The sequence below is a fragment of the Schistocerca piceifrons genome, chromosome 2 (assembly GCF_021461385.2).
Source record: "Schistocerca piceifrons isolate TAMUIC-IGC-003096 chromosome 2, iqSchPice1.1, whole genome shotgun sequence".
NCBI lineage: Eukaryota > Metazoa > Arthropoda > Insecta > Orthoptera > Acrididae > Schistocerca > Schistocerca piceifrons.
Genome location: NC_060139.1, coordinates 662,649,971 through 662,662,891, shown reverse-complemented (window position 1 = coordinate 662,662,891; position 12,921 = coordinate 662,649,971). Strand labels below are relative to the sequence as shown.

Sequence of the window (12,921 nt, the reverse complement as noted above, 5' to 3'; positions counted from 1 at the left end):
GGTCACGCGGTTCCAGACTGAAGCGCCTTTAACCGCACGACCACACCGGCCGGCGAGCCAGTGTAGAATGTAAACTATGTACCGTACGAACACCCAGTTTCATAGGAATGCTGTCCAGATTGTAAGCTGTAGGTTTTGTGTTGTTTATAGTGTTGCTGTCATCAGTTGTCGTTAGATGCCGGTCTACTGGGGAAAGCTTATGTATATGTGTGAGAGAGAGACAGAGAAAGAGAGAGAGAGAGAGAGAGAAGGAGAGAAAGAGAGGGAGAAGTGGAAACAGGGGACAGAAGGCTGAGAAACAGATGTTATTATGTTTTATTTGGGGAAGTGCCTTTGCATTCATTGTTACAGTGCTTTGTTAGACTGTGTTGTATTTTCCTTCAAGATTTTCTTTCGTTGTATCATTGCTTTTTGTATTTGGTTGTTCCCCTCTATCGTTAGTTTTCTATAGAAAGTATAGCTTTCTTTGAGGATCTTAAGACCAGTCTCATTGTTGTTTGGGAGGTGGTTTCCTTGTATGAGGTGATCTGCAGAAGGGGGATTCGTGCTGACAGTGTTTAGACTTTTCTGTACTGTGCTGTTTGTGCGGAAAGACATTCGAAGTTGTTTCTTCAGAATGTTTCCCACCCTGTGGTCGTTTCTATTGGTGTACGTTAGTATGTGTCATGCTGTGCTCTCTGCAAGGTATTCCCTTCCTAGCCCTTCGGTATGGCAGCTAAGTTATATAATCAATATTAATCTTAAAAAACTATGATAATAGTAATGATAATGATCTTTGACGGAGATAGTCGTTTTACCCCTCAGAAACTTTCAGTTTACTCCTCATGGGTATTCATCCCCATGCTGGTAACCACTGGACTGAAATCATCATCAAGTTTCATGGTCGCAGCATGATTTTTTTCGAGGTGATACTAGTCTTAATGACTATTCCGTCGTATTTCTCCGTGAAAATATTGACTATGCGCGCATTAAAACCCAGAACATGATTCAGTGATGAAGCATGCTTTAAGGTAACAAAACCACAATTATTTAATGAAGAAACAGTTTTCAAAGCACACAGTCTGTACATTGAAGATGTAGTATACATAGTTTTCTGATCACAATGCGCCCTTTCTTTCCAGGACTGGAGCCAGGAATTCCATGTGGGACATGAATTTGGAGTTGCTGGTGCAGCGCTGGAAGTACGCGTCACTGGTGGAGGCATCGCTAACTGCTTCCTCGGCGTCTTCTGGGATGAACTCCGGTGCGAGGATGATGGAGGCCGCCACCACGGACATGCCCACCCCGTGGATTGCCAGATCGTCCATGTCCCTCAGCAGCTGCCGCAGCGGGAAGGCGTCCGCCTGCTCGTGGAAACCCAAGGCGCGCAGCGAGGTCTGCAGCGTCGCATGGTATTCAGACAGCAGCTGGTCGAAGTGGTGCCGATGAACTTCCTCGCCGCCGCTGCTGTACAGGAAGTGTTGAAGGTCGAAAGCTGGTGTCCCCCAGAAGCAATTCTGTAAAGACCGCGTAGTGTTGATTTTGTATCAAACTTACTCTTATTGCTGAAAAAGAAAACGATAACTCTACTGTCTCACGCGACACTGACTGTACCGTGAATAGATGTGCCCGCCATAGCCAGGTACCCATAAGCAGCAGATGCCTAGCATCAACGAATTTAAGGGGCGATCAAAAAAATTTCCGTTCGGAGGACGTACAGTCTAGAATCTGCGTGCTAATCAGACAAAATCACCGTCAGTATTGAGGCAATCACCCCACCAAAGTACCAGGTTGATGATATCCGTTTGGTAATACACCATGTCCTGCTGCGTGAAGAAGCCCGTAACTGCCTACTGCACTTCCTCGTCCGACAGGAAACATAGATCTTTCAAGGCCTTTTTTAAGGTTCTGATAACCACCTAGGTAGAGATCAGGACTATAGGACGGGTGCTGGAGTGTCTCAAACTTGAGCTGGCCTAGCGCCAGAGAGAATAGACATTGTTTACTCGACAGTACACATTCCTACAAGTAAGTAACAATGACTGCTATGCTTATAACTTTTTGTAATAGACGTAAATTAAAGGAAACTTATTGTATATACAGGTCACTGTTTTATTCGTCACAATGTCGCAGCTTGTGATGCTTATAACTACCTACTTTCAACAATATTTAAAAGTCAGAAAAATATTATAATAACTCCCACACTACGGTAATAAAATTACATTTCACGCTACGGTAATACATTTATCTTGCAGTACAAGACGTCTGGATTCTTTTTTATACTCTGCTTAAAACCTCGATAAACGAAGGACCGCAACAGCTGTTAAGTGATCCTTTATTAAAGCGGCCGAGTTCGTAGGTGACAGCTGAATCGCGAGATATACAACTGAGTAGAAAAAAAAATAGGGAAAAGTATGATAAAGAATATTGTCTGTACACTAAGTTAAAAAGTCTGTCTCAGTCAAATCAAAACAAAACATCCGTCGAATGAACGGTAGTCAGGTGGCAAAATCGGCAGAACAATGGAGTCAAACACCCCATATAGTAAGAGATCCTATATTGAAATCCAAGGGAACTGATAGGGTCTAAAATTCAAAGTTTGAAATTGTGGAATTAAAATGAAGGTAATTATCAAGACATGTGTATAATTAGGTAACCTCGCCGCTGGGACAGAAACAAAACTGAGGAATAGACATGTCTGGCAGTAGCATACAGATCACATAACAGCCACAATAAAGCAAGAAACTTAAAATATAAAAATGGAGCATTAATAGCCAATAAAGACGTGTTGTCAGGGGGGAGGAGGGGGAATAGATATAGAGAAACAGACAAACCAGAAGGCACTGAAGAACTGAAGAATGGCAGAATGTAAAGCCCAGATAATAACGCAGCCGGAATAAACACAGGCGATAGTCGACATAACACCTGGCGCTCGGGAACAAGAAGCCGACCAGATAGCAAACATGCGCAGACTAGGTGCATAAAGTAATTTGTAAGCTCAGCTTTTTCCAATGGGTTAACGAATAGGAAAGTAAACTTTATTACGAAAATAGTTTATTGTACTTCGCTTATACATATTTACGCAAATAAAAGTATATCATTGTTCTTTTTTTACATTATGGCCCATGGAAGGGTATTAACTTTGTTTTGTAGTAAAAATTGTCTGCCATCTTCTGCTGGTAATAATTCTGAGATTCTTGCTAGCAAATACACCTTGCAATACTTCAAAATCAAGGGTGCTGTTCTAAATTTCGTGATGATGCGCTTGCTCTGAAGATCAGGTGCTTTTTCTCCCATGCATAATGAGGACAGCCTTTCCATGCAAACGCTTCAAATTCTGTAATTTGGAAGCAGAATAATCTCTGTTTCTTTAATTACAACAAGTAACTGATAGGCAAAATACGAAGTTCATTAGTAGTAGTGGTATATAGCACATGCTTGGCACACATTTTATAATTCGAAGTCTCTTAATGACATATGCACAGAAAGCTGCTAGCCCTGCCAGCAACAGCATCAATAATTTGATACTTTTGGCTGCCTTAATATCTCTCTTCCTGCTTAGTCAGCAAAGTCACTTTTTGTCGTGTTCATATTTACATGTGTCTTGTTCTCATATTACAGAAGTGAGGGCTGCACAGGGTGTCGCCAGAGGGGACAGCTGTGTTGAATTAATTGTAAAAGATGTTGGAATGGATGGAGTGGGCAAGTGGTTCTCTGCTGGCGATGGGCGGAGGCGTAGGAAACTTAGACAGCTAGATATTGTCAAAATTCTTTACTGCTAATCATAAACAAACGTAGTGTGACGTGCCTGCACTAAGAAAACGGCAGTTCGCGGGCGTTAAACCGTTGACCTATGCATGCCGGCGTGGATGCGTCACTGTAAGCGTTTCTCAGACACACGGCCCAGTGGTGGGTGGGTATCCTTGATATCAGCAGACAGCTGTGGCCTGTGTGTGCTGTGTCTGCTGGCGTCACACCAAAGCAGCATGAAGCTGGGGTGATCTCAGTTCACATCTGGACAGTGGTGAGGCAACAGGATCCCTGCCAAGAGGCCTTGTGGAAACGGTGACAGAATGGATATGACCTGATGTAATCCGGCTCGAATGCGGCAGACAGGCGTTGGCAAATCACGGTGGAGACCGACACGTGGCAGGTGCCGATGCATAGTCCAGCCATGCCGATGACCTGCTCGGCTAGTGCCTAAGGCATACACTGTCCAGTCACATTAAAGTGGCTACCTGCCAAAACCCTGAATAACCACCTGTGTGAATGTACTGTGCGGGGCTCCATGTTGTAGCTGATTGGCTAAGTAAACAAGTGTTAACGGTAGGTGTATATTCCTTTCCTTGTGGAACCACCGAATTGGTAAGTACTAATACTTCTTGTGCATTGCCTTTTTTTACTGTTCGTGAAGCGTTAAGTCCCACTTCGTACCTGTAAATAATGTCCATCGATTCGACCAGGGAAAATACTTTGAAGTTTACCTTTGACAAGAATACGAGACATACGGCTTTAGATATTCAAGACTGACTGCATGAAGATTTCGCTATTTCTGGTTGTAACGCTGAGTTCAGTCAAATGGATAATGAGAAATATTATTTTTTGAAAAATTTCATAGTTCTGTTATGTTGTACATGCTGTTACTGAGAGCCCAGAGCACATATGAATTCCGTTGTCGTGATGATTCTGTCGGTACCGTTGATAGAGGTAACGCTAACACCGAACTGAAAAACGTCAGGGTGCTAAATTTGCCTTCAGCGCTAGACAACAATGACTTGATACAGGTACTTCTTGATTATGGACAGGTAAAAAGCAACCAATTGGAAAAATGGTCTGCTAGATACAGCATTCATTGCTACAACAGGATCAGATCTGTAGGAATGTTTGTTACGTCCGACATCCCGTTCCATGTCCTTGTAGAAGGCACACGTAATACGAGGGTTGGAACTTAAATAGTGGCAACTATTTATTCACAACTGATACAAAAGAGTTACATGTTTGCATCTGTTACCGTCCTTCAAAGTAGTCACCAGCGTTATGTAGAACCCGTTGCCAGGGATGTGGAAGGCGTAGTATACCGTTAACAGAGCCTGTTCTGTTGATGGTGGGAGATTTTAATTGTGTTGCTAGATCGGCAGACATCACAGGATAAAACCCTAAATGTAGCCCCTTACACAACGTGATTGGTGAACTGAAACTGATAGACGTTAGGGATCGACTACCCATCACGCGATCCCACTGTCAGCCTGACAGGACAGATTTTATACCACAACAGGAAGTAATCCCCGCCAGCTTTTTGGACCACCACGAAGCTGCCGTTACAATAAAAGGTTTACCCCGGCCCAGAGTAACGGGGAAGGGATGCTGGAAATTAAACTGCAACCTACTGAACACTGAGTGGGGTAAAACAGAATTCTGCGAACGTTATCGAACATGGGTTCGGTGAAAGCGGTTCTTTCGTAACGTTCTTGAATTACGGGATAAACTGATGAAACCTGGAATTCGTAAATTGTTCACAAACGTAGCGTATAGAATCAATGAAACTAGAAGGAAAAACATCGAATTCTATTACATGACTGTTCGAGAAATCGAAGGAAAAGTGGCTAACGAAGAAGACCGACCTCACGAATTGAATAATTTAAGAAAGTGGATTCTAGAACTACAGGAAAAAGAAATCGAATACAAAATAATAACTCACGAAGATAAGGGATATTGGAAGAAGGAATTGAAGACGTTATACAGCACTTATGACGAAATATGAGTCCGGGCGTTGAAGGCAACCGTCTGAATTTTACAAAGTGTTTTGGTCGTTATCAAAGCGGAATTCACGGAGCTCATAAAAGAGACATAAAGACTGGGTCAAATGTACTCAACAAATCAATCAGTAATTATATTCCTCGTACCCAAAACTTTGAAACCAATTAGAATAACTGATTATAGGCCAATAACTAAATTGTGCACCCGCTAAAAAATAATGGCGCGCGTAATAGCAGCAAGTCTAAAAGAGACTCTTCAAGACATAGTTGGGACTGGCCCAACCTTTAGTGTTCCCAACAGGTAGATCGTTGATGGACTTTCCTCTCTGAGAGACACTGCCCTCTTCAAACGGTTACACCAAAACGGAATAATAGGACTGTTGAACACAGACCTAGGAAGTGCCTTTGACAAAGTCGATCGTCAATATGTAAGGAACGTGTTGTAACACTATAACTTCCCACAGGCCACAGTTGATTTTTTACTATGAGGGTGAGTCAAATGAAAAACTTAAATTTGTAATAACAAATCAAAATTTCGCGGCGTTATCCTGTAAGTTGGTAAGCGTGCTACAAACAGCGTGCAGATACACACATACCGTCGCAGTATCAGTATAAAGATGGCCGCCCTACTTGCGACTTGCACTAGGGAAGAACAGCGTTCTGTTATTCTGTTTTTGCGTAGTGAAGGTGTGAAACCTATTGATATTCATCGACGAAAGAAGGTTCAGTACGGTGATGCACGTTTGTCACAGCAGATAGTCTACGAATGGAGTAGGAAGTTCGCAAATGGTATGACTTCAGTGGAAGATGTTCCTCGTCCAGGTCAGGCACAACGAGTTGTGACTCCACAGAACATTGCAGCAGTTGAAGCCATAGTGAAGGAAAACCGCCGAGTGACACTGAATGACACTGCAGCATGTTTACAGATTAGTCATAGTTCAACACACCACATTGTGCATGATGTGCTCCAGTTTCACAAAGTGTCTGCAAGATGGGTGCCACGGCAGCTGACTCCTGAAATGAGAGAACGACATGTTGATGCTTGTGAAGAACTTCTTCGGCGCTTTGAACGACAAGGTGATGGCTTACTTGCAAGAATCGTTACTGGGGACGAAACCTGGGTTCACTTCCACAAACCGGAAACGAAGAGAGCGAGAAAGGAATGCCGCCATTCCTCATCACCAAAACCAAAGAAGTTTCGAACAGAACCATCAGCAGGGAAGGTTATGCTGACTCTTTTGGGACGCAAAAGGCGTCATTTTGGACCACTGCATGCCTAGAGGGACCACTGTCACCAGTGAGTGCATCATGCACAGATCTCCTAAAAAATCATCTGCGGCCTGCAATTAAATCAAAACGACGTGGATTGCTGTCAGCAGGTGTCCTTTTGCAACATGACAATGCAAGGCCCCACATTGCCCGTACAACAGTTGCAACAATCACAGACCTCCATTTTGAGTGTCTTCCTCATCCATCATACTCACCAGACCTTGCCCCAAGTGATTTCCATATGTCTGGACCACTCAAAGACGCAATGGGAGGAAAGAAGTTCCATTCTGATGAAGAGGTACGCCACACGGTGCATGAGTGGTTGTGCGGACTACCAAAAATTTTTTTCTAAAGGAATTTGTGCGCTTTGTAAGCGCTGGAGGACTTGCATTGAGCGTGAGGGAGATTATGTAGAAAAGTGATACAGCTTTGTACCACTTCTGCAGAGTAAATAATATTATTAAAAAATATTTAAGCTTTTCATTTGACTCACCCATATACCAGACCGAAATCCAGTGGTGTCCAAAATAGAAATAAATGGCCACTTCAGGGGAGAGTTCTCAATTCAGCACTCAGTCAGGACACCATGCTCGTTATTCATGATATTATTTATAATTTCCTTGGAACCAGTGATCAGCGCAAGCACCAAGCAAAACTCTACAATAAGTTTTGGTGCATAAAGGTTCGTTGCTAAGACTTATTGCGGCGATAACAATTGTAATCACGCAACATCAACACTTCGGGAAGATATTAGAAATAAGAGATTCTTATAACGAAATTATATAACGGGAGTAGGATTTGTTGTGAATAAGAAGGTAGGGCAGAGAGTGTGTTACTAAGAACAGTTCAGAATCGACAGCAGACTAACACCAACAACGCTAGTTCAGGCATATATGCCGACGTCGCAAGCTGAAGAAGAAGAGATAGAGAAACTGTATGAGGCTATTGAAAGGATAATAAAATATGTAAAAAGAGATGAAAATCTAATAGTCATAGGGGAGTGGAATGCAGTTGTAGGGAAAGGAGTAGAAGGAAAGATTTCAGGAGAATATGGGACTGGGACAAGGAATAAGAGAGGAGAAAGACTGAGTTCTGTAATAAACTTCAGCTAGTAATAGCGAATACTCTGTTCAGGAATCAAGACGAGGAGGTATACTTGGATAAGGCCAAGTGATACGGGAAGATTTCAGTTAGATTACGTCATGGTCAGACAGATATTCTGAAATCAGATACGGAGAGAGATATTCCGAAATCAGATACGGATTGTAAGGCGTACCCAGGAGCAGACATAGACTCAGATCACAATATAGTAGTAATAAAGAGTAGGCTGAAGTTTAGGACATACGTCAGGCAGAATCAATATGCAAAGAAGTGGGATACAGAAGTACTAAGGAAAGATGAGATACTGTTGAAGTTCTCTAAGGCTATAGATACAGCAATAACGAATACCTCAGTAGGCAGTACAGTTGAAGAGGAACGGACATCCCTAAAAAGGGCGATAACAGAAGTTGGGAAACAAAACATATGTACAAAGAAGTTAACGGCGAAGAAACCGTACTCAATTGATCGATGAAAGGAGGAAGTACAAAAATGTTCCGGGACACTCAGGAATACAGAAATACAAGTCGCTGTGGAATGAAATAAATAGGAAGTGCAGGGAAGCTAAGACAAAATGACTGCATGAAAAATGTGAAAAAAACGAGAAAGAAATGATTTTCGGTAGGACTGACTCAGCACACAGCAAAGTCAAAACAACCTTTGGTGACATCAAAAGCAAGGGTAATAACATTAAGAGTGCAACAGGAATTCCACTGTTAAATGCAGTGAGAGAGCTGGTAGGTGGAAAGATCACTCTGAAAGCCGCTATGAGTGGGGATCTGTCGACCTGGAAACAGCGTTCGACAATGTAAAATGGTGCAAGATGCTCGAAATTCTGAGAAAAATAGGGGTAAGCTATAGGGAGAGACGAGTCATATACAGTATGTACAAGAGTCAAGAGGGAATAATAAGAGTGGACACCAAGGACAAAGTGCTCGTATTAAAAAGGGTGTAGGACAAGTATGTAGTCTTTCGCCCCTACTGTTCAACCTGTACATTGAGGAAGCAATGATGGAAATAAAAGAAAGGTTCAGGAGTGGAATTAAAATTCATGGTGAAAAGATATCAATGATACGATTCGCTGATGACATTGCCGTCCTGAGTGAAAGTGAAGAAGAATTGCATGATCTGCTGAATGGAATGAACAGTCTAATGAGTACAGATTATGGAATGAGAGTAAATTGAAGAAAGACGAAGGTAATTAGAAGTAGTAGAAATGAGAACAGCGAGAAACGTAATATCAGGATCGATGGTCACGAAGTAGATGAAGTTAAGGGGGTTAGGACGTCAAAGGGGCCGACTTGGAGCAGGAGAGGCACCACAGGACATTTTAATTTCTACTGTCTATACTTTTACAAATAAATTCATAAAACTTTGTCAGCATGACCAGGAAGGATTGAGAACTCACACTCATAGTAGTGGAAGTTCAAAAACATAGCAAAATACCTTTTTTTTACATGTGAAGTTTCATCATTTTTTCACTGACTAGTGGCTGCATTTGTTTCTGTAGGCACACTTTTCTTCCTAAGTAAGAGAAATTCTTTGATGAATTTTGCACAGCATACAAGCAGTACTTACAGGTGTGTGAAACTCTAGAATTTTCCAAATCTATTAAAAACTGTGGTAAAAATTGAGATAATTAACTATAAAATTTGAGTTTTTTCTAAACATGGAGTTTAAAATGTAACGCTTCATTCATTTTTTCATAAATTAAATAAACTGTAGAGTTTCATACACATGTAACTTAGTTTCTATACTGTGCAAAATTCATCGAAGAATCTCTCTTACTTAGGAAGAAAAGTGTACCTATAGCAACAAATGCAGCCAGTAGTAAGTGAAAAAATGATGAAATTTCACATATAAAGAAATGTATTTTGTTACGTTTTTGAGCTTCCACTCCAAAGAGTATGAATCCTGAATCCTTCCTGATCATGCTTTCAAAGTTTTATGAATTTATTTGTAAAAGTATAGACAGTGGAAATTAAAATGTCCTGTGGTGCCTCTCTTGCTCCAAGTCGGCCCGTTTGACGTCCTACCCCCCTTAAGGAATTCTGCTGCCTACGCAATAAAAAAATCAATGACGGACGGAGCAAGGAGGACATCAAAAGCAGAATAGTAATGGCAAAAAGGACATTCCTGGCCAAGAGAAGTCTACTAATATCAAATATCTGCCTTAATTTGAGGAAGAAATTTCTGAGAATGTACGTCTGGGGTACTGCATTGTATGATACTGAAACATGGACTGTGGGAAAACCGGAACAAAAGAGAATCGAAGCATCTGAGGTTTGGTGCTAGAGACGAATCTTGAAAATCAGATGGACTGGTAAGGTAAGGAATGAGGAGGTTCTGCGCAGAATCGGAGAGGAAAGGAATATGTGGGAAACATTGATAAGGAGAAGGGACAGGATGATAGGACATCTGTTAAGACTTAGGGAATGACTTCCATAGTATTAGACGGAGCTGTAGAAGGAAAAAATTGTAGAGGAAGACAGAGACTGGAATACATCCAGCAAATAATACTGGACCTAGGTTGCAAGCGCTACTCTGAGATGAAGAGGTTAGAACGGGAGACAAATTCGTGGCGGGCTGCATCAAACCAGTCAGCAGACTGATGACCCGAAAAGAAAGGAAGCAGCAGGAGCAACCGTCACCCCACATCCCTTCACAGAATGTGACAAAACGGATGTGTCTGCCGTTAAACTGAAGAAAAACGTGAACTAATTAGTTGAGGATAGTTTGAAATCAATGGCGGACGAAGTAAGAGGCGCCTTACTAGCGAACAGCACTGTAAGAACTTGAATCTTACTCAGAGGATACAATACGTCAATATACTGGCTCTTTCGAAGAAGTGGTACATAGCTCAAATAATACCCATAGAGCAAAATTGCTCAAATTAATAAGTATATCGATGGTTCATCTGAAAAGGGATGCTATACCTTGAAGCCAGTGACCAGCTAACATGTTGTCAAATGAATGTGGATTAGGCTTAATAGATTGTGAGATAAAATGCACAGCCCTCCTTAGTTAAAAATGTTATAAAATTCTAAAAACAACCACAAAATCAGTAGTATTTATTGAAGGCCGCGTGGGGGAATTATCAGAAGTAAAACTCAACGACGGGCACCAACATATATTACTTACATCCTTAAAATCACAACAGACATTCTAGAAAAACTCCCAAATAAAAAGAAGTTCACTATGAAAAAGGTTATGGAAGAACTACAGAAGGAAGAAACCCACATACCAGCCAGTCAAATAAAACACAGATCTGAACTGGACGACAATGTGGTCTAACTTTTCGGATGCGACTATAAGCTCAACGCTGCGCTCGGCCGATTACATGTTCTTAAACGATCTTTCTCCGATAGCATGATGGTGACACTACCTGACGCTCACGAGAAACACTTACTATGAACATTGTGGCTTGACTGACACAGCGGTGCACCGAAAAGTAGGCTGCTCACGAGTTCTAGGCCTGTGGAAGTGGATTAAATTTAAATGTACAATGCTACTATGGACAACAACGGCTGGAATTAACGCCAGGAAGATAATGTACGTAGATATTAAAAAGTTTCCGGCTTCTAAAACGAGAGCAGTCACTTGGCTTATGCACCGAGGTAACAAAAGCCTCGGGATAGAGAAACGCTATATAGAGATGGCGGTAGGATCGCATACACAAGGTATAAAAGGGTAGTGAATTGGTGCAGCTGTCATTTTTACTGAGGTGATTGATGCGAAATGATTTCCAACATGACAATGGCCGCACGATGGGAATTAACAGACGTTAAACGCAGAATGGTTGCTGGAGACATTGCATTACGGAAAGCGTTAGGAAATTCAATATTCCGAGACTCACGGTGTCAAGAGTGTGTCGAGAATACCAAATTTCAGGCATTACCTCTCGCCACAGACAACGCAGAAGCTGACGCCCCACACTTCACGATGCAGACCAGCGGCTTTTCCGTGGAGCTGTCAGTCTTGACAGACAAGTAACACTGCGTAAAATAACCGCATTAGGACAGTGGGGCGATATTTGATGTTAATGGGTTACGTTCGAGTGTCGTGCAGGTCCCAGGAAGCCATGGACTCAAGTTGCCACGAAGGGCCTATGCAAGCTGTTGGTGGCTTCATAATAGTGTGCGCTGTGTTTACATGGAATAGGTCCTCTGCTCTAATTGAACCTATAATTGACTGGAAATGCTTATGTTTGTTTATTTGGAGACCATTTGCAGCCATTCATGGACTTCATATCCCCAAACAACGATGGAATTTTTACGGATGACAATCCACCATGTCAACAAAACACAACTGTTCGCGACTGGTATGAAGAGCATCCTGAACAACTCGAGTGAATGGTTTGGCCATCCAGATCGCCCGGCATGAATCCCATATATCATTTATGGGACAAAATCTAGAGTTGAGTTCGTGCATCAGATCCGGCATCGGGAACATTTTCGCCATTATGGGTGGCTATGGAGGCGAGTTGCTGCATTACGCTTAGCAATTCGAGGTCCGTTGTGATGTTAGGAGCTATCCTGTGACTTTTGTCACCTCAGTGCATCTTCCTATGTAAACTATGTCATCAACGACGGAGGTGAATCTGTAATTGATTTCAAACTACAATTGCACCAAGGACGGCACAAAGTCGTCAGAAGCAATTGGAAAAAGGGAAAATTGAGCCCATTCATACACGTTTTATAAAAATAAGTACGTTTAAAAATGAAAACACCCAACAGTTACTTTTCAGAAGAAGTTCAGAGTTTATCTACAAGTATAGTTCCCTTATTTCAAATATAGTCAGAAAATAATCTTAATTCTA

General features: G+C 41.9%; 1 protein-coding gene across 1 annotated transcript in view; it reads right to left on the bottom strand.

Moving 5' to 3' along the window:
- Nucleotides 1-1,010: 1,010 nt before the first annotated feature.
- LOC124777712 overlaps nucleotides 1,011-12,921 on the bottom strand; it is a 92,981-nt gene continuing 81,070 nt past the window's right edge. Inside the window, exon 3 of the mRNA XM_047253209.1 lies at nucleotides 1,011-1,496. Coding sequence (XP_047109165.1) covers nucleotides 1,098-1,496 — 399 coding nt within the window. The 3' untranslated portion in view covers nucleotides 1,011-1,097. The remainder of the gene's footprint in view (nucleotides 1,497-12,921) is intronic.